Source organism: Idiotropiscis lumnitzeri, chromosome 14 (assembly GCF_059441095.1).
Source record: "Idiotropiscis lumnitzeri isolate Australia: NSW breed Sydney's pygmy pipehorse chromosome 14, RoL_Ilum_1.0, whole genome shotgun sequence".
In the NCBI taxonomy this organism is placed as follows: Eukaryota; Metazoa; Chordata; class Actinopteri; order Syngnathiformes; family Syngnathidae; genus Idiotropiscis; species Idiotropiscis lumnitzeri.
This window is the reverse complement of record NC_142404.1, coordinates 15754402-15781777: the sequence shown is the minus strand read 5'-3', so window position 1 is coordinate 15781777 and position 27376 is coordinate 15754402. Positions and strand designations below refer to the sequence as shown.

Here is a 27376-nt window from a genome sequence, read left to right as displayed (position 1 = left end):
TGATGGTTACGGTGAGCGTGCTTGACAGGAAGCCGATCGTTAGATGAGAGAAGAGTGCCCCCAAGGCAGGTCAGCCGCACCGGACTCCGAGCGAGGCGCTCGTGCAGGGACTGAAAGGACTGCGGGCGGACCAACATTGACAGGCTCATACACTGACGATCAATCCGGCACACTGCAATCAAGCGTTGCATGGGCAAAAAAAAATAAAATAAAGTGCACTAGGATAGGAAACATAAATAAAAACACAAAGGTGACAACGTGCAGACGTCCACCATCGCCGCAGAAGAGCTTCCGTAGTGTCGATTGCGCTGATTGTCTCATGTCGATGTTCTTTTATGTTCCGGAACAATTGAAATCAATATAATCGGAAGAATGCACTTCAGCTCAACATACTGTATGCAGAGTTAGCATCGTGTCGATACGTTGCCACAGTCCAAAGCCTGATGGATCGATTGCTGGAGTTGAGTGAATGTTTGTGTGTAGAATGTGTAAAAAAAAAAAAAAAATCTCTTTGTTATAAATGTAAAGTGAAAAGAATTCCTTACAGTATTGAAAAATCTTGATTCACGGTACAGACTATACAGTTGGGACAATCATCTTTTGTGTTTCTTTTACAATACCATAGAGTGCTGTTTTTATTTTATTCTCACCAACCGTTTGTGTTCATGCGTTTTTGGAAGGATGGAACGGATTACTGATATTTCTATTTAGGCGAGTCAGGTTACAGAACAGAGTGATCGTACTTTTGTCACCACCGTTCTATTGAGTTTGAAGCTATAATGCAGAGTTTATGAGCAGAATTGCCTTTGCCTGAGCTAAGTAAGTAATGGAGCTCGTTCTTCTTGTAGTATAAAAGTGGTGAAACTATCCAATATCTAATTTCCTTCCATCACAACAAATGACTCCAGCGACATACGGCCAGGAGAGCTGCTTCACAGCCTTCAGTAATTGGGAAATTGCTGCCAGTCCGCCAAATGATCCTCAATACACCAAAGTCATTTTGTTGTGTCTGAAGAGTGTGCGGAACACACACGCACACACACGCGGGCACGCACGCACACACACGCGCCTCTGAAATCAGCACATGTGGATGCATCACCAATAACGCTGTCGCTTTTCCCCAAGCTTGTGCAGTATTTCATGGAGATAATTGAATATTAAGAACACATTTTCTCACACTTACAATGACATATATGTATCGATTTATTATTATTATTATTATTTATAATTATTAAAACGTGGGCTAAAAACAACAGCAATTAAAAACAAATATGGTTTGAAATGAACGTTTTAGCCACAAATTGTGCACACTGGGTAGGACAGAGTAGGTATGTTTTTTAAATTAACTTATGTGAGGGATGTAAGTAAGGACAATGGGAAACAATGATAGGAAAGGTGAGGGAATTAAGAGTGTTCCTAAAGGAAGGAAATAAAGAAGAATGGAAGGGATGAAGGAAGGAAAGAAGGATGTAACGTAAACAAGGATGTAATAAAGGAAGTATGTGAGGGTGGAAATAAGGGTATGAAAGGAAGAAAGGATGGACGAAAGGGAGCAAATAATTTTTTTAAAGGAAGGAATGAAACGAATGAGAGTGAGAAAGGTACAAAAACAATAGTCTAAAGTGTAGGAAAGAGAAAACAAATAACAAATTAGATTTAATATCTATGAAAACATTATCAGTGTTGAAAAATTAAAATCCACCACCCACCATGTGATGAGCTTTCTTTCCTAATTTAGCGTTTGGCTGCGCATGTTTGCGCAATAATGACTCTTTCAAATGTTTACCTTTGACCTTTCAGCATTCGGCGGTTGTTGAGCCAATCGCATGACTCGTTGTTGCGACGTTCTTCCCTAGTGTCTCGGAGCTCTCCTCTGATCAACATGGTGAGTTTTGGACCATTCAATACAACTTGCCGCTTGCGGTAATTTAAGAAGTTAGGGACGGATTTTTGCTCACTGGTCCTTATTTTTAAGTCAGGGTGTGTGTATTTGTCGCCATTGTGCCAAAATGAATGCTGCGTATGCCTCGAAAATGCGGATTAGCCTCTCGCTTTAGCATTATGCTAACGTTGCGGCACACACGCCGGCCCGAAAGGCTTGTCTAATTCCTGGAAAGTAATGTTAATACGAAATCGGTCTGTTCAGAATTGTACATACAATTCACTACAGGTCCATTTAATCATTAGTATACATTGCACAATATCGAAGGCGTTGTAAGTGGTTTGGATCGTTTCTAGAAAGCTACAGTTTCCGTGGTTTATTTCCCAATGTTGCCATCATTTAGACTTCGTCGGAATCATTCATTACACGAGGACTTATGTCGCGCTACATTTACGTATAAAGTCGCGTTTTCTGCTAACACAATTAAAGAGACCTATTATCTTTTGAACTGAATTGAGGGGGAAAAGTCCAGACAGGACGTAAGAAAAAAAAATAACTCACAAGTTCCCAATGATTCAAATTCATAAGTAGGAGTGAACACACGCCTTCCACCGTTTCAAGTGTCTCTGATTGCACCCAAATAAAGCTCATCTGTTATTAGCTGAATACTTCTGTATTCTTGGTTATGTTGCTCCCAAAGAACTAATTTCAGTGAGTTGAGGAGCTTTATGAAGGTTAAAGTAGTGCTTTGCCACCACCTCTTGGCATCTGGCTGTCAAGGAACTACAGTATTTTCTTGATATAAATTTGTTTCCATAACAGGGGAAGCTTCATACTGTCATAGCTAGCGTACAATTCATTTAGATTTGTGATGTAACACAAAGAAAACTGTTGCATCTAAGACGCAATTACGATAGTTGATTTACTTTGCGGCAAGGAATGTACGCCTGTGTACATTGTGATACACTCTGTCTGCATCATAGTTATAGTACTTTTAGATTTTTCAATATGGTTTGACTTTTGTTTTTCAATGCTTCGTTTGAGTTGAGTTGTTTTTTGTTTGTTTTTTTGCCATGTATAGGGTGTTTGTGCCGTTCGAGATAGAAAAAAATCCCGTATAATCATTGCCTTATGAATGACTGTTGAAAGGAGGAGCTTCGTGTAGACAAAACTAGTACTTTGGCACCACTTTGTGAAATATATGGACAATTATACACCCTTTTGGAGGTTGACTGGGTCTAATCAAGCTTTGCTCTTAATTTTAATTGAACCACCTCTGACTCTTTGGAGCTCACTAATGTGTGGTATTTCCCCGTTCATGGCAGTCTTCATCGGAGGCTAATAATGGCCCGAGCCAAGCCGCACCTTATCCGGGTGCTCCACCCTCAGGGATGCCTCCCCCCTTTGTAAGTCCAATGCCGGGCATGTCAAAAAGCTCTTTGACCGTAGTTTATAGCGAAGGGCTAAAAAGTACGACTGGTTAGAACACTTAACCCAATCTTTGTGACATTTATATATTTGCGATTTGGTTCTTTCTAGATGGGACCACCAGGAATACCACCTCATTTCCCCCCCATGGGGATGCCCCCGTTGGGACAGCGACCACCCAGTATGACCCCGATGCCGCCTGGCATTATGCCGCCTGGTATGCTGCCATCAATGTCGGCGCCTCCTATGGGACAGGTCAGTCAATGCTTATGTTTGCAAAAATATGTGGTGGTTTGTGTAGAGCCGTTTTTACTAAAGCATTGTGTCTTTTTCCAACTAAGTTGTACAGATGGTTTTTATTGAACCAAAACTTGGAAATTGAACAGGAGTGCGTAGATTTTTATATCCACTAGACTGTGTTTGTTCCAGCACATCAACTTTGTTTGGATTGTGCTATTTCCAGTGTAGTTTTTCACCTTGCGCAAGCACATGTCATCCAGACGTGTGTAATGAAAAGTTTGGGGGAAAAAAGTCATGTACTGCGTGGCGACGCTTTCACAGATTGGAGGCGGTGTCATCACACCATTAACTCGGCGCTGTACCCTGGCACTGCCTCTCACCTTCCCTCCCCTCCTCGTGTCAGCACGGCGCTTTCAGGCCCGGATGCCAGCACCCCGGTCTCAAGACGATGAAAATGCCAGATGAATATTTCATGATGTTTCTTTTAATAGATGCAAGGTATGATGCCACCCATGATGGGGATGATGCTGCCCCCTCGCCTGCCAGCTGCGACCGTACAGCCGACCGGGCCGGTAACTCTTCTCTCTCCTCTGCCTTTCATCAGCAGCACGCTGCCTTGCACTCTTCTTCTTCTTTTTTTTTTTTTTAAATACACCACAAGCCGCGAGACACTGTGTTGGAACATGGAAGTAACACACGCCGTTCTTGATGGGAATGACAACGAATGTGTTTTATTTGTGCCACTTTTGTTCAGCCGTGAATCACTTTTAATTAAATCAGTGGTGTCCTTTAATATTCTGGTCTTACGGTGAATAAGCATCATTAGTTAAGCAGCTTGCGAGATCCTACATAGGATCCACTTCATCAACTCAATTGTATTGCGCTAATGAGCAGTGCTTTGTCAACCGTTGCGTTTATTGAACGATGATTCCATATGATGGTTTCATCATTTCGAGACAGCTGCTGATGTTGGTGACGTTGAAAAAAAAAAAATTAATTGTTCCTTCTTTGTCTCCTCGACAGCCTGGTGTTGACACCCCAGGTAAGTGCTTTAACTTAACCAGAGTTTTGACACGTTACATTAGTCGCCTATCTAACTTTGTGCTTTTAATTTGACAGCGGCACCAGGAACCACCGTAGGTTTCTTGCCTATCCAAATATTTCACCTTGTCCATTACAATTGCTGCTGATTTTTTTTTTTTTTATTATTTATTTGCAGAGTACAACAAATGGAGCTCCACAGGAAGAGCAGCTGAAGAAGGTTTGTGCATGAAGGACGTTTTGGAAATTGACCAGCCACTTCTGCCCATCAGTCGCTGTCTTGACCGGGCCGGTCCAAATTCACGGCTGCCAAAAATGCACCCAAAGCGCATTTGTTGTTTCACACTGAAATACTTTTTATCGCCAAAACAACCAAGCAGATACTGGATGTTGTGATGATGCCAGAAAAGAAAAGCGACTGGCTCGCGCTTGGCTGGATTTTGGGGCGTGAATCGGTGTGAGAAAAAGTGTAGTTTATAACAGAATATTAAAATGTTATTAGTTTGCTTCTTGAGATAAATGTTTGAAGACGATGACAGTCTGAAACAACAAATCCACTTGACATTTCCTGTGGATTAATTTGGTGTTGAAATTAAAAGTAGAATGATCTATAAAAAATATTCTATAAATCCTCCAATAGCTTTTGTTCATGAAGTTGGAGAACAATAAGAAAATATTAACCACAGTGATGCTTATTTTTACTCATGTTAGTTGGCACTATTTTCTGCTACTTTTCAAGACTTTGAACCAACAATCTTCTGTGCTCGTATTCATTACCTTTTTTTTTTGTCTTAGAAATCCCTGTGGACTGAACACAAATCACTGGATGGAAAAACCTATTACTACAACACGGAGACCAAGCAGTCCACCTGGGAAAAACCAGAGGATCTCAAGTCTCCCGCAGAAGTACGCAGTTGTTTTATTGATTCATCTGCACAGTTTGCCTTTTTAACTATCTAGTCCATTTATGTGCACACTCACACACAATTAATTGTGGATCCACAATGAAACAAGTTGTGTGCGATGATTTTCAAAAAAAAAAATTGTGCTTGTGCTCCTCAGCAAATGTTGTCAAAATGTCCTTGGAAAGAGTACAAGTCAGACACAGGGAAGCCATACTACTACAACTCCCAGACAAAAGAGTCCAGATGGACCAAGCCCAAAGAGCTTGAAGACCTGGAAGGTAAAAGAGCTGCCGCCTCACTCATGAAATTGTGGCATCAGAAGAAGCAATTAGCCTTTATTTATGCACCAGGAAAACACATCTCCCACCGTCTATTAACCCCATACCTCCCTCTAATCTTATCTCCGTGTTTTTTTAAATGAAAACCAAAGCCGCTAACCGCTTTCTCCCCTTTTTTTTTTTTTTTTGCCAATTTCAGCCATGATCAAAGCGGAGGAAAATGGGTTAAGTACTTCCTGCGGTACCTTCAGTGAACACGCTAACTGTTGTCTCGCATCGGCGACAGGATTGGAAGTCCTTATTCATCTTGTGATCTGATTGTAGGACGACAGAAGTCGTTGCTCCTAGCATCGTGGCCGAGCCCGTGCCGCAAGTTGAAAGCACGCAAGTGACGGCGGCCCCCAACTCCGAGGCGAAGCCGGCCGAAGCGGCCCCCGAGGATCAAACGTCCCTGGTGGCCGCACATCACACGGCTGAGGTCACGACCGCCGATGCGCCTGCGGTTTTGTCAGAGAGCGCCGTCCCCGCAGAGGCGCCGGCCAGGTACAGCTCGGTTTCATCGGCATTTATGTGGTCTGAAATGGATGCATGCTCCCAAGTAGAAAGCGTCAAAGCTGATTTCGACATGCTTGTCCTTCCCTCACTTTCAGTGCTGAAGTGAAGAAGGAAGAACCACGGCCAGAAATTCAGAAAAAGGTCTTCAAATGGAACACCAAGGAGGAGGCCAAGCAGGCCTTCAAGGAGCTCCTGAAGGAGAAGGTAAGTGTGAACTCATGGGGGATTTTTTTTTTCTTTTTTTTTTTGGAACGACAAATGAGACCTGACTGACTCGGCTCTTCCATGTTGCTTTAATCAATACCACAAAATTAACAGGACCCCAAAAGACAAATTCCCCTGTCAAACTTCACATTTACAAGACTCAGTCACCGATGGTCCTGTGGAACAGCCAGTCAGGCTGCCTGACGTGTTAGTCAGCACATCGAGTGCATTTTCTTGTGGATGCAGTCCACCGAATCCCCCCATGGAGGTTGCGTCTGATTTTTACCTCCGCTTGCTGGGAGGACTGAGTGTGACTGAACACCTTGTCGCTATAATGGATCTTTTTAACTCGACTGTGCCCATTTGCGATTTCTTTCCCCCCTCATTTTCATTCAGATCCTAATGGCTTTGTCTTCATGATTATTGACTATTCAGACGGAGAACACACACACACGCGCACACACAGCACCTTGCTGGGATTAAAGCGTCAAGAGTTAGCGCCGCGCTCCAGTGAGTTGGAATAACTGTGACAAGTGTGGAGATAGCCGCACGTGGATAATGGATGCTACAGTTTCTCCCTGGGAGAGGCGAGCGGCCGAAAGGGCGCTTGCATAAATCCTGCGTGACACTTCCCTGAATGACGGCCCCGCCACACCTCTTCACCTCGCATCTATTAGTCATTATGAAAATCTCCTGGGGAGTCCTGCCGCCATCTGGGTCACGACTCGGAATCAGAACAATTGAGTTCATTAAACATGCGGACAATAAACATCTCATTCATTGTGGCTTTCCTTGTCTGTTCTCTGTCGAGCTTTTTTTGTGGTGACCAAATCTAAAAAGATATTTCGTGTGACATTTTTTCCTTGTTTTTCAGGGCGTGTCCTCCAACTCTTCGTGGGAACAGGCTATGAAATTGATTATCAATGACCCCCGCTACAGGTGACACATTCTCCTTTGAAGGCCTCACCGGGTGTGACCCCATTCTGACTTTTATGTCTCGTTTTTGTCTCTCAAGCGCTCTCCCCAAGCTGAGTGAGAAGAAGCAAGCGTTTAACGCCTACAAGGTCCAAACGGAGAAGGAAGAGAAAGAGGAGGCCAGAATCAAATACAAGGAGTCCAAAGAAACCTTCCAGAGGTTCTTGGAGAACCATGACAAGATGACTTCCACCACCAGATACAAGTACGTTTGCATGTAAAAAAAAAAGCGTTTTGTGTTCCCGGTCTGGCTGTGATTGACGAAACAGCGTCATGTTGAGGTCATGGCCTGTGCACGCCATTGTTAGGTCCGAGCACGCTTCCGCTTTTGAACGGACTTCAGAGTCAGTCATACGAATGTTCATGATGCCAATTGGTGTGTGTGTGTGCACACGTTTTTAACGTTTCCTTTAATATCAGCTGCACATGCTCATTCACTCAACTGCTGAGTGATTCTGCGTAAAAATTAAAGCTCAGATTTTTTTTAAACAAGAAAATAATTATTTACAATTTAAAAATTATTAATATACTTTTTTTATATAAAGAAAATGAGTCAAAATGACGGAAAACGCCAAACAACTTTTGCTTTTATTTTGTCAAACACTTATCCATTTATGAATTAAACTCAATTTTATTCCAGTTTTTATTCATCCGCAACAAAAAATTCAAATTAATGAAAAAATCACCAAAGCCTCCTCCAGAGCATCCGATGTTTTTGAGGGATAAGTTTATTCAAGCTCACTGTTTGAGATGCAAAATGCATTGAATTTCCCCTGTGGATTGCTGTGGCAAGGTTCCCCAAAACTCCAAAATGAGTACGTACGTGCGTTTGTATTTGCAGGAAGGCAGAGCAGATGTTCAACGACCAGGAGGTGTGGAGCTGCGTCCCCGAGCGAGACCGCCAGGAGATCTATGAAGATGTCTTGTTCTACCTGGCCAAGAAGGAGAAGGTGAGGCATCGCTGTGAACGCGGCGGCACCTCGTGACGTCTGACTGCCTTTTGCCTCCTTCAGGAGCAAGCCAAGCAGCTGAGGAAGAGGAACTGGGAAGCCCTGAAGAACATTCTGGACAACATGGCCAACGTCACCTACCGCACCACCTGGTCGGAAGCTCAACAGTACCTGCTCGACAATCCCACCTTTGCCGAGGATGAAGAGCTGCAAAGTATGCATCTTTGTTTCGACTATTTGCGCTTCGTTATTCATTCTGTCACCAACACGCATATTCACAGTTCAACTTGGATTACATGTGTAACGATAAAAGTAATGCTTTGGCGTCACTACTGCATGTTGAAGCGAATTGACAAGCAACCTTATTTTAGGCATGAAGCGCATAGCGAATTAAAACCCTTTTTAGGCACGGTGTCAGGTATTTGCATTTCTTCCCGCTGTTTGCGACGGGGCTCATCGCTCAATTTTGATGACGATAATGATGTTGTTTTTTTTGCACTGACAGACATGGACAAAGAGGACGCGCTCATTTGCTTCGAGGAGCACATCCGTGCGCTGGAGAAGGAGGAAGAGGAGGACAAGCAGAAGACTCTTCTGAGGGAGCGGCGGCGACAGCGCAAGAACAGAGAGTCTTTTCAGGTGAGGTCTTTCTTCATGCCTGAAGTTGGCAATGTTAAGGATCTCAAATTTGAGATGGAATCGCACCGCGCTAGAAGTAAAGATGTCGGTTATTCCGTTGACTAATCGAGTAAGCCATTGGATTTGCAGTGTTACTTCAGCCAGTATCAACTTTCCACCAATAGAGGGCGCTAATATTTGTGAAACGCCCATGAGGATGTGGCGACTACACTGGTAGCATCGCACATCAGCTGCGGAAGCCAAAACATGGTGACGGCCAAGTTTCCGGGCAAAAATGTTGTCTCAATCTATTTTTGTAGTCGGCTGTTTTTTCGCTGCCCAAACTGTGATGTTGTTTTGGCACAGAAATTTCTGGATGAGCTGCACGACCACGGCCAGCTTCATTCTATGTCGGCCTGGATGGAGATGTACCCCACCCTGAGCTCCGACATCCGCTTTGCCAACATGCTGGGCCAGCCAGGTAAGACGTCCCCGTGCACAAAAAATGCAGCCACAAAGTTGTGCTTCCTTTTTTGTGCACTCCAGATGATCAGGCATAGCACACCACGCACACAATGATAAATGTCGTCGTAGCAAGATGCCACAAGGCATGCTGGGAAATCTCCGTGTTACTTTGTGCTTGTCTGCAGGCTCCACCCCTCTGGACCTTTTCAAATTCTACGTGGAAGACCTGAAAGCGCGGTACCACGACGAGAAGAGGATTATTAAAGACATTCTGAAGGTCGCCGCAAGTCCGTGCCATGCACTCCCAAATTTCGATTTGATTTGACGCCTGTTTTTCCAAACACAGGACAAGAGCTTCCTGGTTGAAGTCAACACCAGCTTTGAGGACTTTGGCTCGATCATCAGCTCAGACAAGCGAGCGACCACGCTTGATGCCGGAAACATCAAGTTGGCCTTTAACAGTGTAAGCACTTCGTAAGCGTTTGATATTGATTGCGAGCGATACGAACATTGTGACTGGACTAAACTAAACATTAATAATCGTAGCCACTCGTGTGCATCAGTAGAAAGGATAAGGATGTTTTAGCGTGACCTGTGGCAGGCAGAATATGAAGGTGTTGTTTATTTCTTCCAATTGAGTTATCGCGGTCTGGTATCTATCTGAGTGACAGCAGCACTTGGTGGGAATAAAATCTGCTCTGTTTGCACATCTTTGCTCAGCTGCTGGAGAAGGCGGAAGCTAGGGAGCGCGAGCGTGAGAAGGAGGAGGCCAGGAAGATGAAGAGGAAAGAGGCGGCTTTCAAGGCCATGTTGAAGCAGGCCACGCCGGCCCTGGAGCCAGAGGATGCCTGGGAAGCCGTAAGCATTGCATACCACGCTCACACACACACACACACACACACACACACTCCAATATAAAGAAGGACCAAATATTCGGAAAAGTGCTTTGCTGCCAGTTCAAGTGAATTTTATCTTCCCTGAAATAATGAAAGTTTGATGGATGTTTGGTATCAAGTAAAAATGGTGTAAAACGGCAGTTTCTGTAAAAACAAAACTTTGAGTCATCAATGCCTCATAAATCCTTGAAATATAAATCCCTCATATTTCTATTGCAGTCATAAAACTTAAAATCACTTGCCAGTAAAAAGGCACTTACAGGCTAAAAACAAAAATCATCCCACAGCCACATTAAAAAAAATAATAATAACCCTGCCTTGGACATCTGAAATTTGTGCTTTAAAGTCCCTTTTTATTAATTTTTTTTTGCAATGAAAGAATTTTCTCAAGTAGTTTTTTTTTTTTTTACAAAAGATCCTTAATCTTTAAAAGAAACTCGTTGCTCTTTCCAGGTGAGGGAGCGGTTCCTGAAGGAGGCGGCCTTCGAAGACGTCACGCTGGAGTCAGAGCGGAAGAGGATTTTCAAGGACTTCATGCACGTTTTGGAGGTAAGTGCGAGTGCGCGTGCAAGTGGACTGCAAGGTCTTCATCTCAATCTTTTTTTTTTTTTACAGCACGAGTGCCAGCACCACCATTCCAAGACTAAGAAGCACTCCAAGAAGTCCAAGAAGCACCACAGGAAGCGATCCCGCTCTCGATCGGTCAGTCGGGGGGGGGACAAAAAAGAACTCCCTCCGTTCCTCTCCCAATTGGCACGTGATTCTGATGAGAATTATTATTATTGTTCCGTGTTTCCTCAGGGCTCTGAGTCTGAAGAGGAGGAATACCACAAGAAGAAGAAGCGCTCGGTTTCCAAAACCCCATCAGAGCGTTCCTCGAGCGGCGAGTCAGGTGAGTCGCCGCAAGAAGCCGAGCCCTCGAGTGATAATCGCTCACCTTCTTTGTTCACCTTTGACCCCAGAGAGAAGCTACAAGAAGTCAAAGAAGCACAAGAAGAAGGCCAAGAAGAGACGACACAAGTCTGTGAGTCAACACGCTTTGGACAGAATTGTTCAATTTATTTTCATATCATCAAAAGAATTCATTGTATTTCATACATTTAGTGTGAGAAAAGGAAGTAAGATAAAAAGTCAAAAATAATTGAAGGCGGGGAGAAAATGTATTCCCAAAGAGGTGTAATGATAATGCGAGCGTGTCGTCCGTCAGGGCTCACCCGACTCAGACGTGGCCGACAAGAAAGGACGAGACGCCAAGAGGGACAAAGACAACGATAAAGACAAAGATGGCGACAAGGCCCGAGGGAAATCGCACTCGGACGCCAAACATAAATCGCCCAAACGCAAAGCCGCCAAGGAGGAGGTTGACATTTTTTTTCTGCTCCATTTGCATGCAACTTGTTGAGAGAAGGGGGGAAAAAATCCCCCAAAAATGTACCCCACAAAAATGGAAATATAAAATGAGTCGTTATTATAGCTGTAAGAAATAAAAATCTATATCCATGTACTGTAATAATTAAAATCAAGTAACAATAATACAAAATTAATAAGAAAACACAAAAGTAAGGCGAAGAGTAAGTTATAAATAAAATCAGACTGTTTTTTGAAGGAGCGCGTCAGCAGTGGATGACTAACAATAAAATGGAGTATATTTTTTAAAACCCCAAAAAGTCTTTTCAAAAATGTTTGTCATTAAAAAGGGGCGTGGAGGATGACTAGACATTTTACTTTTTGAGACCGTTTGCATTCACAGAATAATTTTGATTTCTATGACTGATGTGTCCAATGGGACAAAAAGAAAAATGTTTTCTTTGAGAAGGCCAACAATTAGATGAACCTTTTTTTATTTTTCCCTCCAGGGCGGTTGGGACACGTCAGGGAGCGAACTGAGCGAAGGCGAACTGGAGAAAAGAAGACGAACTTTATTAGAGCAGCTGGATGCGCCCTAATGACTTCGCGCACTTGCATTCCTTAAAGGGCACATCGCCCCCTTCAGGTCTCCGCCGAGATCTCGGACACTGAACTCATTTCTTCTCTGAATTTTGCTTTTGCTGTTTTTTTTGTTGTTTTGGCATTGTTTAGTGATTGTTGACGTTTTACATCAGCAAGGTTCAATTGCAAGTGTGTCAGCTGCAACGTGGAAACATCGAGAGCGAAAGTTTCAAAATAAAATCGCCTGATTGGATGTGATTGCAGCATGCCCGCTTTTAATTCAAGACTTCTAACTTTACTTCATGTTAATAAAAAATTGATTCTCAGAGGATGTCATTTTGTCTGCTTTGTTCCATGGTTTGATTTTGTTTAACATTGACATCTGCATTACGATGAGCAGAGGAAAAAAATGTGGATCCATTTCTTTAGTTCAGTTCTGAAAACCGCTTGTATTGCCATTGTATCAGGTGAAATGTTTTGATATTGTTTTTTTAATCAAGTTTTTAAACTAGAGTTAAGATTACAAATCAGGCGTTTCAATTAAGGGATAGGGTTTAGAAGTGGAGTTTCAAACTAGGGTTACGGTTTAGAAGTAGGGTTTCAAAAACAGGGTTTCAAATTGGGCTTAGGGCAGCAAAGTAGGGTTTCAAATTAGGGTTAGGGTTTTAAAGTAAGGTTTCAAATTAGGGTTAGGGTTTAGAAGTGGAGTTTCAAACTAGGATTACGGTTTAGAAGTAGGGTTTCAAATTGGTCTTAGGTCAGCAAAGTAGGGTTTCAAATTAGGGTTAGGGTTTTAAAGTAAGGTTTCAAATTTGGGTTAGGGTTTAGGAGTGGAGTTTCAAATTAGGGTTACGGTTTAGAAGTAGGGTTTCAAATTGGGCTTAGGGCAGCAAAGTAGGGTTTCAAATTAGGGTTAGGGTTTTAAAGTAAGGTTTCAAATTAGGGTTAGGGTTTAGAAGTGGAGTTTCAAACTAGGGTTACGGTTTAGAAGTAGGGTTTCAAAAACGGTTTCAAATTGGGCTCAGGGCAGCAAAGTAGGGTTTCAAGTTAGGGTTTGAAAGTAAGGTTTCAAATTAGGGTTAGGGTTTCAACGTAGGATTTTAAATTAGGGTTTCCAATTAGGGTTAGCGTAAAGAAGTAGTTTCAAACTAGGGTTAGGGTTAAGACGTATGCTTTCAAGTTAGTGTTAGGGTAGAGAAGTAGAGTTTCAAACTACGATTTGGGTTTAGAAGTAGGGTTTCCAATTAGGGTTAGGGTTTCAAATTTGGGTTAGGGTTTCAAAGAAGGGTTAAACAAGGGTTAGGTTTTCAAACTAGGGTTTCAAATTAGGGTTAGGGTTTAGAAGTAAGGTTTCAAATGAGGGCCACAAAAACTCAATCAACTGCTTCATTATATTTAGAAATTCAGCTGTTATGTAATTTTACAAAACGGCGTCATGATTTTCTAAGTTTGCAATAATTTTTGGAGATTTGAAAAAGCAAAAAAAAACAATTATGTCATTTTACAATGTAAATTCTTTATTTGAAGAAGTTTATAGGAAATGTTCCAAAACAAAAAAAAAGGTGAATTTGCTGTGAGCACAAAAATACCTAAAATACATTTCTGGTAATAGTAACCCAACATTGACCAACTTGGCAGTCTTATTCCAGTTTGTTGTAAGGAAAGAAACGAGAGAAGGAGAGGAGAGGACACTCGTCACCACAAAGTTGCCATCAGAAACCGAGTTATCGTCAAGGTCCTCATTCAACGTCAAAATACTCCATTGCTGCTGGCTGCATTTGGCTTCTTTAAATATACACACAAAATCAAACTATAAGTTACAAAAGAACATTCAAGTTGTAAAGCACAAGGCGATGCTTTGAACATTATGTACAATATTCATAATTAATTGTGTGGCTTCAGTACAAAACAAAACCGTTTGTAGCAAAAACAACTGTACAGTTAGGAAACATTTTTCTTGTTGCTTTTTTTTAAATACGTGAGATGAAAACATCAAAATAAACCTCAGTGGTTATTTAATATACATTTGATAGATGCAGTCGTAGGAATGATGGCTATGTGTTTACAAATTGAAAATCAGATCCAGTTATGACATTATCAATCAGGCTCGACACTTGACAGCAAAGTTTGATTTGATTAGTGAGAAAATTGTGTGGAAAATTGTACCAAATAAAAAGTCAAGCGCGTCCCTCAATACTGACCATTTGTTGAGTAAAATGGAAAAAATTAATCTTTTGCCGTCAATGGTAGTAAATGAGTTAATATTTGGACAAGTTATCATTGAAATTGATTATTTCTTTATTAATTCCTGCCCTTTTAAAATGATGCAAACGGAGTTTGCCAACATTTTGACCAGTATTGCTTTGAAAAACGAGCCTTCTCTTTGCTCATTTCTCCACTTTAAAAAAGGTTGACTAGTTCTGAGTGGCTTTAAGTTTTCGCCACCAATATTTCATCTGAATTTTCACAACTCAATTTATCTCCCCCTCAATCTGTTTTCCAACCCCAAAAATGTCCCGTACATTCGACACTTTCTTTTTCTTTCCTGTCCATGGCTTTCAGTTTGAAGCCAAGCTGTATTGCTTCCACACATTAAATAGGAAAGTTGAGGCACTTTTTGTTTCTTTATCAACAGTCAGTCCAGGTCCTTCACACATATTCATTCTATATATCATGATATATGTATATACATATATACGCATATCCATGTATGCATACATACACATATATATCTCGTCGTATATATACAGTCACGTCGTGTCAGTCACTTGTTGACTTTCTTCTCAACACAATCACAATCCAACCTGCTTGCAACATTGCGTTTGTCCCTCTGCTGTCCGTTGTCGTCAATCTTCATCATCGTCCTCATCCTGAATTTTCATCATCTGGCAAGCGAAGAAATGCTCCGACAGCCGACGAAGCCGTCTGAGCATTTCTTTGCTGTCGTTCCATTGCGCTCAATCAAGAACGCAAAACTGTTCGGGGTCCATCTCTCGTCCTCTCTATCACGTGCTGCTTCCCTCCTCTCCCCATCCGTTCGTCTTGTCTGTCTGTCACACAACCACCTCGCCATTGAGCTGTCGCAGGTTCTGGTCGTCAAAGCGCCTGCGGACACTCCGGCGCACGGCGTCCGCTCGCCTGTAAGGCTGATTGCGAAGATCTGAGAGAGAACAGAAAAGTTGCGTCAGTCAGCCAGCAGGGGGAGTGTTTGATCACAGAGTTAGCGCGCTGGCAGCCTGTCTGTCCGTCCATCTGGTTGTCTCAACCTGTCAATCTGCTTGCTTCTGTATTTGTTTCAGTCTCTCCCAACCTACCCGTCGACCTTTTGAGCAATTTTTCGGTCCATTTGTCAGATCTTTCTATCTGTCCTTCTATTTGTCTCCCGACCTAACCTGTCAGACATGTCTGGCTGCCCATCCAATCTATTCTCCAGCTAGCTAGCTAGCTAGCTGTCTCTGTGTTGCTCTTTGTCGCCCTCTGTTGGGCTACAAGCATATTTGTCTCTCTCTGTCTCCGTCTGTGTGTCCGTCCTTCAAAGCAGCGAAGTCTCATCTCTCCGTTAGGCTCCAGTGCAGCAAAATTGACTTTTTAAGACGCATCCTCCTCACTTTACAAGGGTTCCAAAAAATGTGGTTTCCAGGTTACAATGAGCTGCGCAAAACTTCTAAATCAGACGTTATCGGCGCACGGTCATATGCAGTTCATTTCATTTTCTATTCACTTATTATGGTCCACATTCACGAAACATGAAATAACCCATAGCACGAATAATAGAAACATTCCTTTTAAACTCATTTACAAAGAGAAGACAAAATCAAAGGTTATCAAAGGGCACCTTGGCACAGCAGCTAAAGCTAAAGCGTGCAAAAAAAAAAAAGCAGGATTCTAACTGGGCGTTTAAAGATGGTGGAGAGCGTCCAAGCGCTTTTGTGTGGCTGCATTTTTTGTTTTCCTTCTTTGCAGAGAGGCTGCCAGCCGCGTGTAGAGCGCAAAGTACACACAGGTATAAACATTTGCAAAATTCCAACAAAACCATGCGCAAAGTAAAGAAAAGATCACTGGGAAACCTTTCAATGGCATGCATCATTCTTATGTAAGTAGCTCATGAACACGCAATGTGTGGGGGGGGGGGGGGTCAGATTTCACATGCAGGGGGAGAAAATGTGGATTGTACATTATATCTACAATATATCACATTTAATTTTCACTCGCATCACAATTATCATGATTCAATTTATTTCAAGTGACAATAACCTAAATAAAAGTGTCGAGTTGAAGAGTTTGTTTTTTTGTCCTAAATAAAATATCTCGAAAAAATATATGAAATGATCACAATTGGTTCTAGCTAAATAAAAAGTACTTACATATTACAGAATGTATGTACATTACGATCATTCATTTTATTAATTTCACTAATGATGACTTTAACTTTCATGTTGATAGTCTATTCTGGGGCTTTTTTTTAAATACAAGTGTTTTCTACCAAAATAGATATTGTCTAATTTATATATTTTATTATTATTTTGAATATAGACTTCAAGCGATTCTCAAAATGTAGTCTGGGGACCAGCAGTGCGCCCTCTAGTCGCATGCGGAATTTGCATAATATGATTAGCATGGCCTAACGTTTTGTTTACCTTTTTGAGCAGTTTCCCAACATTATTTTAGGTACAATTTAGATTTACCTTGAGTGCAATCAATTTAATGTTATCAATATTTAAGAAGAGTTTTTGTATTAATGTTCATACCTTGGATTATGCTCATAATAAATGCCTATTTGTTTCTGTTTTTTTTAGTGTGGTGATTGGAGTAAAAAGCTTTGTAATATATAATCAGAAATGAACAAATCATTTTAACTAGCTAGTGGGCTGGGTGGTGCATTTCCATCCGCGGCCACTAAGTGGCAGCATGTGACTATAGGTCACAGCTTGCTGGTTGCTGATTTAAATCAACTCTGAGGGAGAAAGATAATGACATGATGAATATTAGAAGATGAGTCATGATGTCATGCAGGTGGACCTTCACCAGCACATTGTGATCAGAAGGTAAGGAAATGTCAATGCACGCGCGCACACACGCACGCACACACATGCTGGCGTCACCACAGCAAGGCCATGTGAAAGTTAGTCGGCGTGCAAGGTTGTTTGAGGACGTTGTGGAGGGGGAGGAAAAAGGAGGCAAACGGAGAGTTCCAGCAACCTTGTCGTTTTTGTGCCAGAGAGTTCTACAAGCTTAGTAATGGTACTCCTCATTGAGGGCGGGCTCGCAGAAGAACCGAGAGCCTCGCTTGGCGGTGCGGGCGGTAAAGGGCACCGTCTTCAGCACTGCGTCGACGACAACAAAACAGGACAGCCGTGACAAGACATGGCAAGACACACACACACAATATAAGAGAAGCAGAATTCTACAGCAGTTCGGCACTGTTAGCACAAAGCAGACATCATTCCCAGACTGCGCCAACAGGCAGCATTCGGCGACCAGTTAATGCTGCGAAATTGCTACTGCGTCATCATTATCTTCACATCAACTTGGACAAATACACTGAGCCTAAAAAAAAAAAAAGAGTCAGCGGCCACAATATTAGGTACACCTGCAAAATACTCCACATTGCAGTTTAGTCGCGTTAAATTGCAATTAATCGAATTTCACTTTCAAATATTTGCAGAGATTTAATGTAACACGTTATTTTTTTGAAAGTACCCCAATCCTTTTTTGACCATCTTTCATATGTTTCCAGCTTCTTAGATTATTGTGATGTGGCCAACCTGTGAACTGTGCTGTTATAAAAATGACCAAAAATATTTTTCAAAATGTCATTTTAAGTCAAATTTAACCACATTTCTATCAACCATCAACCGTGATAATATGATTTATTTCCTTTTTTTTTTTTCCATGCGGCTTCTTCTGGAGTGTAGGACTGATACGTGCATGACTTCAGCAGAAAAATTTACAAAGAATTTTCCGCCTACCTGTGTTGCTGCATCATTTCTCTTCAAATATCTGTTCCTTAATCCGTCGTAAAAAAACCGCACATAGATATAATTCGTTAGCCCGTCGACATCGCTTCGAATTGCTAGCTAGCATTAAGCTAAACTGCTGTTCCGAGCGCTTTGTGTTTTGCTTCAAATGCACATGTACTTCTCCAAGTTTTTATCAGAATTCATAAACACAGTGGATGAATTTGCAGGTGTACCTATTATTATGACCTGCGACAATATTGATCCTTTGATAATGATTCATTTGCTGAGGGTCAAGTCACAGCTTCGGCCACGTGTTACTAAGCAGCGACAAAGCAGATAAGCGACAACATCAACAACATTTCAGGCGGTTACTGGATTAGCTTTGCTCCGGTCTTGATGGCCTCGCAAACATCTGTTAGCCTTTTGCCAAAGAGGACCGTCATGCAGAGAGCGCGTATGTGTGTGTGCGCGTGTGTGTTGACTTGGTGAACGAGCAAAGCCCGGATGAGATTACCTGTGATGATGTCCTCGATGGCGCCATCTTTGCCTTCGTAAACGTGGCGGCTGTCTTTGACTTGCTTCTTCCGCAGTTCCTGGATCAGCTCCTGCTGTTGCCTTTTGTTCTTATGTGATGGAGACTGAGAACACACACCGGTACACACCAAATGCAAAGTTTAGCGTGAAGTAGAAGCGCGTTCAACCCAAAGCAGCAGGTGGTTGCAGCAAAACGAATCCTGTCGTGAGCAGGACGGCAGAGGACGGCCTGCGCCTGGCTTTACCTTCTGTTCTTCCTGCCTCAGGGCTTCTTGTTCCAGAAGTTTCTCCATCAGAAGCTGCTGTTGCCTCTTTCTTTGCGCGTTGTCCTCTTCGGCTTGCTGAGGAGATTGACGCGAATGTGTGGGCGCAGCAGAAAGTGGCACAATAGTGTGTTTTTGGTGGTTTTAATTCAAGGTTAAAACTAGAAGTTAAGTCACAATTACAAGGATGTGTCCATTGCAAAAGGATGCATTTAAGGACATTTTAACTCATTCACTACCAACCGAGTTGAAAAAAAAATAAAATAGATTTTGACGTCTATAGCCGTCAATGGGAGTAAATGAGTTAAGTTAAACCTTGCATACTCCAAATTGTCTTTTCGCTAAGAATGAAATGAAAGCATGATGCTCACCCTGTAGGCCTTGACAAAGCGCACAAAAACGGGGAAAAAGACGGAGGGCGGCGTGGTTTTTGAACTCTCCCCATAGAACTTGACGGCTTCATCGAAGGCATCCTGCAAGCAAACGCAAGCCCGTCAGCGGCTCAAGTTGACCGCGCCTTCAGCGGCAAATGCGCGCACGTTACCTGCGCGATTTTGGCGTCGTCCTGCAGCTTCTTCAGCTTGCTCTCGTTGTGCGTGATGAAGTCCTTGAGCATGGTGTTGTGGCCGTGCATGCTGTACTCCCTTTTGGTGAGCTCCATGCCTCTCTGCAGCTCCTTCACGTCAAGAAGGACGTTGTCCAGCGACACTGCAAAACGCAGGCAGACATGTCAGCGAGCGGTGGCAAAAATAAAGCACACCGCCGAGCACAAGACTCAAACCAAAATTAACTGATAGTCAGAAAATGAAAAAAAAAAATACGTGCGAGGTTGTGTAAAGCGCTGACCTGCTGCTGCTTTCTCCACGTAGTGCAGCTCGTTGTAGAAGAAGGAGACCTGCGTGTATTTCTCCTTTACAACGTTAGCGATGTAGTGCAACAGCGTTATCTTGCGGTCCGTCGACTTGGTGTCGAGCAGCTGCAAAGCGAGAAGAAAACGAGATTCGGATATTTGGGTGATTTCATTCATATCAACGACGGAGGACAGACTGAACTAACCAGGTCTAAACTTTGCAGCTTGAAGCCATAAACTGCTCCTCTTTTGCTGCTGTTCATGTAGTTTCCGAGCGCTAAAATAATCTGGAGGGGAGAAGAAATGTAACGTCACGAACAAGCAGGAACTGTTAAATGCATTCCAAGTGAAGACTTTTCATGAAAAACTGTGCAAAAAAATTTTCCAAAAAAAATAAATAAATTGAGTGTTCCTAAAAAAAACAAAAAAAAAAAAACCTAACCAACATTTTAATTTAATAAAACCTTTTAAAGCTTTAATGAAAGTGTTCTTAATTCATTTTATACTTGAGTGCTCAAGATTGTTTTTTTTTTTTTTTTTTCATTTTGGGATTACTGCATGGCTGAATTGTAGAATAACGGTTCAACTGTCGTTTGGGAATCGTATATATAATTTTATTTGATCACAACAGGCTGTGAACTTTCTGTACATAAAAAAAAACTAATACTAAAACTACATTTTAAAAAAACTAAAACTAAAAAAAATTGTTTTCAAAAACCAAATGAAAACTAACAAACATGCTCTACACTAATAGTAAAAATGGAAAAAAAAAAGAAAACCTAAGGAAAATCCTAAATTAATATAAACCCGATTCCAGGTGGATTTAAAAAAAACAAAAAAAAGCAAAATAATGAGATAAACTCATCGCCTATTTACAGAATAGAGACGATGAGCTCACGTGCCTCGAGAATTTTCTTAAGCTTCTGCGACGACTTGATGGACACGGATGCTGCTATGACGGCGTGAAGTTGCTGTGAGGAAGCAAAAGCAGAGTGCATTCAGCAGCGCGCCAACAATTGGGCCCAACCTCAGCAAATGCAACCGCTCGTACCGGCGTGAGCATCTGCATGCTCTCCGTGAAGTTGCCGATGAAGGCCATGATGGTCATCTTCTGCATGAGACGCTCGATTTTGCTGAACTGCATCATGAAGCGATCCTCGTCCGTCAGGCTCTCCAGCGGCTTGCGCTCCTTCTCGAACTGACGCAAAGTCTTCACCTCGTTCTCCGTGGGCTGGAAGCGCATGAGGCACTCCACAAAGTCCACCGGCAGCGTGCGCAGGTCGAAGCTGAAGGACGGAGGAAAAAAAACACGGAGTGACAAATTTGTGCTTTGGTTTAACGGCTTTGTACTCAACAATTGAAAAAAAAAAATCTTTTTTTTTTTCACTTTCTACTTACAGCTGAATGGCCTTGCAGATCTCCTCGGGCGTCTTGCCTACTTTCCTGAGCGTAATGGCCAAGTTCTTGGCCCGGTTGGAGTCCAACAGCGTCACCTTGTTGGGTCCCTTCTGAACAACTTGCTTGCTCATGGTCAGCTCCACCGCTTGGCCCTGAGCTTTCGTCTTGAACATCTCCTCAAACTCGTCCACGTTCAGGTCCTGTGGCATTGGTGTGTTGTGTCAGAACCGGAGAGCAACCCGGGGAGGGCGCCGTGTGGATGTGGACCCTCCTCCCCCGAGACGCTCACCTCAAGGATCCTCTCGTCGTCGATCTCGTTGAAGACGGTGCCGTTGATCTGGTTAGGTTTCAAGGCCACCCAGTTGAAGACGGGCATGCGGAACTTGGTTTTGATGGGTTTCTTGATCTTAACAGCTGGACAGGAAAGGGAGTCAACTGAGAATCACATTTTGGCGTGTGCGCACTCACACACACACACACACACACACGCATGCATTGGCAAACATCCTTTCACTACGTATGAGGTCCAATTTATTTCTCAGGCAACCGTGCAGTCAATGTTTTTAATTAAAACGCCTCGACAATATTTATTCACTCCGCAAATCATGCATTTGTAGGTTTTGGCAGAATTGGAGAGATGATTGCTGTTCATTGACTGCAACAATGCTGACCTTTAATTTGAGGGGAGGAGCTAGTGAGCAGATAGAAGAGGAGAAAGCGTCTTATTATCTGCTTGTAACATCAGATGCTTGTGTCTGAGCATGCGACCGACACTTTGGGGCGTGGCCAAATAAAATAAAATGGAAAAAACAAAAAAAACAAACACTCCCGTCACAAGATTTGTTTTCAGACCAGGATGGGATGGTGAAAACCATGCAGAGCATTTGAAACTTGGTATTTTCTTCGTTTTGATATGCAACCCGATTGGAAAAAAAAAATCTCAAAATTGCTGGTTGAGTCCTCTGAGCTAAAAGGTGACTTAATGTTTGGGAAAATACCAATTTCAAAACATGCAGGAGAGAAGTAGAAAACAAGAGGTTTAAAAACAAAAAAAAGGTGAAAGAAACAGGTGGACCTACAGAAAAGTTTGATGGGTCCCTCTGGTAGGCGGAAAAGGAAACAATTCAAGATACATTGGTAAGAAGTTGAGAAGAACATGCATATTTAAAAACACACAAACAGGTCGAAGATAAAGGCAGCAAATCATAAATAGATAAATAAATCAAGTGCAGGTTTGAAAAGCACATTTTAAAGTACAAGTAAAAGTAGACGTTCTTTTTCTGTTGCGAGAAGCGACTCGACAATAAAACAACAAAAAAAAAAGTTTGAAAAGTTCATTCTCGAAGCGTGTGCCTTCATCTATTTTACAGCGAGTGACTTAAAGCTAAAAGATGTAACAGTAAACTAGATTTTGTCGCCGTTACTTTTTCACAGAGACGTCGGATGTATTTCCACTTGAAGAAGCTTACCGGCTAAACCCGAGTTGATGATAACAGTGGCGGTGCCGCCGCCGGGTAGTGGAGGAGCAGCTGGAGGCGGTGGTGGAGGTGAGAAGCCGGACATCGCTGAGGCAGAAAGTGGAAGAGGCGGCGGAGGAGGAGGTGGCGGCGGAGGCGGCGGCGGCGGCGGCGGAGCTTGAGCAGGACTGGTCGACGTGGGTCCGTTTGGAACTGAAAGAGGGGAGGACATATTTGCTGGTTCAGATTTCAGACGATTTCCGAGGCATGCGTGCACATACGCCACATGGCACCTACCTGAGCCGTTCTCCGGCAGCGGCGGCGCCGGAGGCGGGGCTACCGCCGGAGCCCCCGCCACACTCCCCACATGCACCGGACTGTGGATGCCGACGCCGTTTCCGCCCACGGTGGCGCCCGGGAAACCTTCCACGCCAGCGGGCGGAGACGACGGAAGGATGCAGATGTCGCCGTTTCCCTTTTTGTGGATCCGGATGGTGCCCTGCTTCTCCAGCTCGTGGATTTTCTTCTCCAGGTGACTCTGCCGCTGGATGGCCTCGTCCTTCTCCTTCAAGATCTGCCGCAGGGAGTGGAGTTTCCCGCTGGTGTCTTTGTAGGCTTCCTGTTTGAAGGCAGGAAAGATTGTGGATGCTTACATTTATTGTATTTTTTTTTTTTTTGCAAGTTTGCATTTTCTCAAGTCCAGAGAGTGAGAGTCGGACCTTCATGCCTTCTAGATCCTTGTTTGTCTGCATGAGCTGCTTCTCCAGCTCCACTATCTTGGCCATAGCTTCATTCTCAGCATCCAGCAGCTTCTCCGTCAACTGGAGGGGGAAAAAGGAAAACGGCAAAAAGACGTCGATCGACTGACAGTCAATTAAAACCACGGACGGGATCAGAGCAAATCCCCAGCTGCAATGCGGCTTGACGACATTTTGACGTCCGCGTCAGTTTCTTGAGCCCGGCCGCACCCAAACGTCAAAAATGTGACGTGTTGGACAGTAATAAAGAAGTGTGGAGTCGCGGGAAGATTGTCACTCATCAACACGCGACGTCTCTCACATGCGACATGTTCTCTTCCAGCTCCTCCACACGCTCCAAGGCGGCGTTTTTGGTCTCCGCATCCTCCAGGAGGGCGCCGACGTCAAACACGTTGTCCAAGTAGGCCTGGATCTGAACCTGCAGCTTATCGCTCTCCGTGTGCTTGACCTTCTACAAAAAGGACACAGAAATCGGGTTTGCCAGAGGAGATGTTATGAGCACGAGTTCACCCGGTAACCGTCTCCAAGGTGCAGCCATGGCAACGTCGAGCGTCTTCGCCCCAATTTTTCACGGCCATATTCGTGTTTTCAACTCACATCTAAGAATTCGTCCAAAGACAGCTTAGTGAAGTCGTACTGCAAATGAACCCGGAAGTTCATGTCCTCCACCGAGTGCACCACAATGTTGATGAACTGCATGCAGGCCACCTGAGGAGCGAGAGAACAAGTGAGTCACTTGAAAAACAATTTTCAAAAGTTTTTGCATGCAAGTGCCACGCACGTCTTAACTATCAAGTCGGTGGAAGTGTTTGTTTTGTTTTTTTAATTTATTTATTAACTCATTCAATACCATTGACGGATAAATACGTCAAAATCCTTTTTTTTTTTTTACTGGGCTGGTCGTGAATGAGTTAAAAAAAAAAAAATAGCGGTATGTGATCTTGGTAAACTGCGTAAATATATTTAGAAAATATCATTACTTAATTAAAACGTGTAGCAATTTCAATCGGCAATTTAGGAAAACATTTGACAAAATTGCTGAGATTCTAGTTCCTCCTCATGTCACACATTGCTTGTTGCTAGGCAGAAGTTATGAAGGCCTGAAGGCTATCGAAAGCAGCATTTTTGATATCCACGACTGTATGACAATTTCTATACACTAGTACACCGACTTAAGATGACTGTCACAAATTTTTGTGCTCCTAATAGGATCCAAGATGCCGAGCTGGCGCTTCCTTCGGAGCCTATTTTATTTTGATCCACTAACAGGGCACATCAGCTAGGAAATGACAAACTGCCGATGTGATACAGTCCTTGAGGCGGACAACGCTATTTCTCGTACCTCGTCATTCTTATTGGGTCGTTCATCCTATGTAAAATACAATAATCCACACAGCAAAAAAATAAAAATCACTCAAGGATTTGCAAGCTGCCTGCGGTTTACTTCCTGATGGAGCACTCCAAAGGGAAGGCGGTCAATAGTGAGATTGAGAGCATGCGAGTGGAGGAGGGGGGAAAATACCATGAAATCAATGTTGTTGTCTTCGTTCTTGAAATACTCCATTAGCCTCTCAAAGCGCTGCTCCTCCATGCAAACCTGCAAAACAAATTGCAAGTCTCTTCACTAATGGCAGGGCTGGCCATCGCGCTGTAAGATGACGCCGCATCCGTCTTCATGCGAGTGAGAGAGCGAATGAATGAGGTGCGATCCGAATGTAAAAAAAAAAAAAGACGGCAAGAGTGAAGTCTGCAGTTCATCTAGAGGGCAACAGTGGACTTTGATTTAAAAAAAAAAAAAAAAAAAAAAACATCGAACATGGAGTGAAGAGACATCAAATGTTAACCAAAAAAAAAAAAAACACTCCCTTTAATGCCTGGAGTCCGAGACGGGCTATCAAAGTCGCGTAGCAGAGCCGATGTAACAACACTATGCTTTTAAGAGCCACTTTTAAATCCCAAGTTAAAAAATTCAAACTATTCCTTTAAGCGCACGGCAAGAAAGCCCTCATTATTCTCGCCTTGCGTCTCTCATGAGACGAGCGGCGATGAGCTGAAGCTTATTCTGCCACTTATGCTGGTGAGGCCGAGTATGACGCTCAATTTTTCATTCACGAGTAAATTTTGCATCGGCTGCAGTGGACCCGCGTTGGTTTGACGCATGTGACAAACGTCCGCTCACTCCGCCATAAACTTTTTTTTTTTTTTGCCAGAAGCCTGAAAGAGTTTCTATCAAGTTTGTCGCTCACTTCTTGAGCCGTGTGTGCCAAACACATTTTTGCTGCTTTACTCTGTTGACAAATAGTGGACTTGCGCCGCGCAATCGAGACAGCGTTGCTATTGGCTGAGTCAGCGTCTGCTCTTACCTCCTTGAAGTTGTCAAACGCAGCAAGGATGATTTCGTGGCCTCCTCTCACGAGACAAACCGCCGCCAGGAGCTCCAACACCAGAGCTTTGGTTCTGTTCAAACAAGAAAAAGTGTGGAGAAATTTGAACCCCTCAATATTATGATTGCTTTTTAATTTCGTTTTTTTTATTTTTTTTATTTCAGCTCTATTTTTTTAGTTATTTATTCTAATATTTTTAACAAACACAAGCAATTTCAATAAACAGTATCAGAGTTAGAATACCTGAATGTTTTGACGCTAAAATGAAGGCCAATGAAGCGACCAGTTGTGTTTTGTTTTTCCCAAATTGCAGTCTACTCGAACGCCATGTCAATAAATGTGATTAATTGTTCATCCCTAATCAATGGAGCGCATCCCCCCCAAAAATTTAAATGTCCTCTTCAGGACTCTTCAGATGGAGCGAAAGCCATCGTTTGTACGCTGAGGCGACAATAATGTCCAACGAAAATGTCCTTCAGTGAAGAGTGCTGACCTTCACCAAGATTGAAATGTGCTTTTCACAAACAGCACATTCATAAGAATTCAACTCAACATTTTTGTTGAGCTTTGGGGGGCATTTTGTTCAGAGTTTAAGCTTGGTGGGCTTTTTTTTTTTTAATACAGCCGGCTCTTGTATCATAGAAAAAGGAAAAAAAATCTTATTTAAAAAAAAAATAAACAAGAAAAATCCAGTTGCGTTGACCTGTGCGGACCAGCATGACTGAAAATTTATGTCGAAAAAAAAAAACAACATTTTGAGCAATAACACATTTTTTCTTAATATTGTGACAGTAAGTTAAACAAGACTCAGGCAATCATGCTTCTCATGATGTGCAAGTGGGTTTCACATCCTCCATTACGCCATTAAATGGCACCAGCGATTTCTGGCAAACATTTATGGCTCACCTTGGGTTTTTGTTGTTGAGACTTAGTGCAATTTCATTCACAGCATTTAAGTGGGACATGACCATGTTGAAGCCATACTGGAAAAGGAAACAAAGACAGAAAAACATGAATGAAATGTTCACGTTCACAACCCGGATATTGTGATCATTTTCAAACTACAGCATCACAACAAAGATACAGCACATAGGACGTTTCTTTTTGGAGAAATAATTTCCAAACTTTTCCCACCGTTAACTCATTTACTGCCATTGACGGCTAAAGACGTCAAAGATGCTTTTTATTTTTTTTTTTTTACTCGGCTGGTTGTGAATGAGTTAATGTGACCTATAACCTGTGCAACTCAATTGTATAGAAAATAAAACTCGGGATGCGGAAGTACAAGCACTAAACTTTTCAATTCATTTTACATTAAAAAAAAAAAAAGTTGTCAATTTAAGTGTAAAATTCCTTCAAAATGCTGCAACAGCAGAATCGATATCAGTCATTGACACTGGCCCATG

The 27376-nt window shown here is 42.7% G+C and overlaps 2 protein-coding genes across 8 annotated transcripts in view; one reads left to right on the top strand and one right to left on the bottom strand.

The window, feature by feature from the left end:
* The first annotated feature begins 1806 nt into the window (after positions 1-1806).
* On the top strand, positions 1807-12692 carry prpf40a (PRP40 pre-mRNA processing factor 40 homolog A). Its single transcript, XM_088314359.1, has 27 exons — positions 1807-1885; positions 3208-3288; positions 3422-3565; positions 4042-4122; positions 4574-4592; positions 4670-4686; positions 4770-4811; positions 5387-5497; positions 5654-5774; positions 5974-5998; positions 6099-6317; positions 6425-6533; positions 7408-7472; positions 7549-7713; positions 8350-8458; positions 8522-8672; positions 8964-9097; positions 9443-9557; positions 9727-9818; positions 9888-10004; positions 10262-10399; positions 10891-10986; positions 11053-11139; positions 11239-11329; positions 11400-11461; positions 11645-11797; positions 12294-12692. Exons 1-27 carry the CDS (start codon positions 1883-1885, stop codon positions 12381-12383), a joined length of 2637 nt encoding a protein of 878 aa, XP_088170485.1. The 5' UTR covers positions 1807-1882; the 3' UTR covers positions 12384-12692.
* Positions 12693-13865: 1173 nt separating this feature from the next.
* Positions 13866-27376, bottom strand: part of fmnl2a (formin-like 2a) — a 39580-nt gene continuing 26069 nt past the window's right edge. For 2 of the 7 annotated variants that reach the window (XM_088314354.1, XM_088314358.1), the window contains 20 exons: positions 26877-26953; positions 25950-26043; positions 25109-25183; positions 24184-24294; positions 23888-24037; positions 23548-23649; positions 23126-23447; positions 22841-23041; positions 21661-21785; positions 21372-21571; positions 21025-21259; positions 20876-20944; positions 20180-20260; positions 19970-20099; positions 19668-19831; positions 19495-19596; positions 19106-19201; positions 18841-18964; positions 17566-17690; positions 13866-15526 (listed from right to left, as the gene is read on the bottom strand). In XM_088314354.1, coding sequence (XP_088170480.1) covers positions 17599-17690; positions 18841-18964; positions 19106-19201; positions 19495-19596; positions 19668-19831; positions 19970-20099; positions 20180-20260; positions 20876-20944; positions 21025-21259; positions 21372-21571; positions 21661-21785; positions 22841-23041; positions 23126-23447; positions 23548-23649; positions 23888-24037; positions 24184-24294; positions 25109-25183; positions 25950-26043; positions 26877-26953 — 2550 coding nt within the window. In that variant the 3' untranslated portion in view covers positions 13866-15526; positions 17566-17598. Of the gene's footprint in view, positions 15527-17565; positions 17691-18840; positions 18965-19105; positions 19202-19494; positions 19597-19667; positions 19832-19969; positions 20100-20179; positions 20261-20875; positions 20945-21024; positions 21260-21371; positions 21572-21660; positions 21786-22450; positions 22472-22840; positions 23042-23125; positions 23448-23547; positions 23650-23887; positions 24038-24183; positions 24295-25108; positions 25184-25949; positions 26044-26876; positions 26954-27376 lie in introns of all 7 variants that reach the window. The other 5 variants (XM_088314351.1, XM_088314355.1, XM_088314353.1 and 2 more) reach the window with 3 other exon arrangements.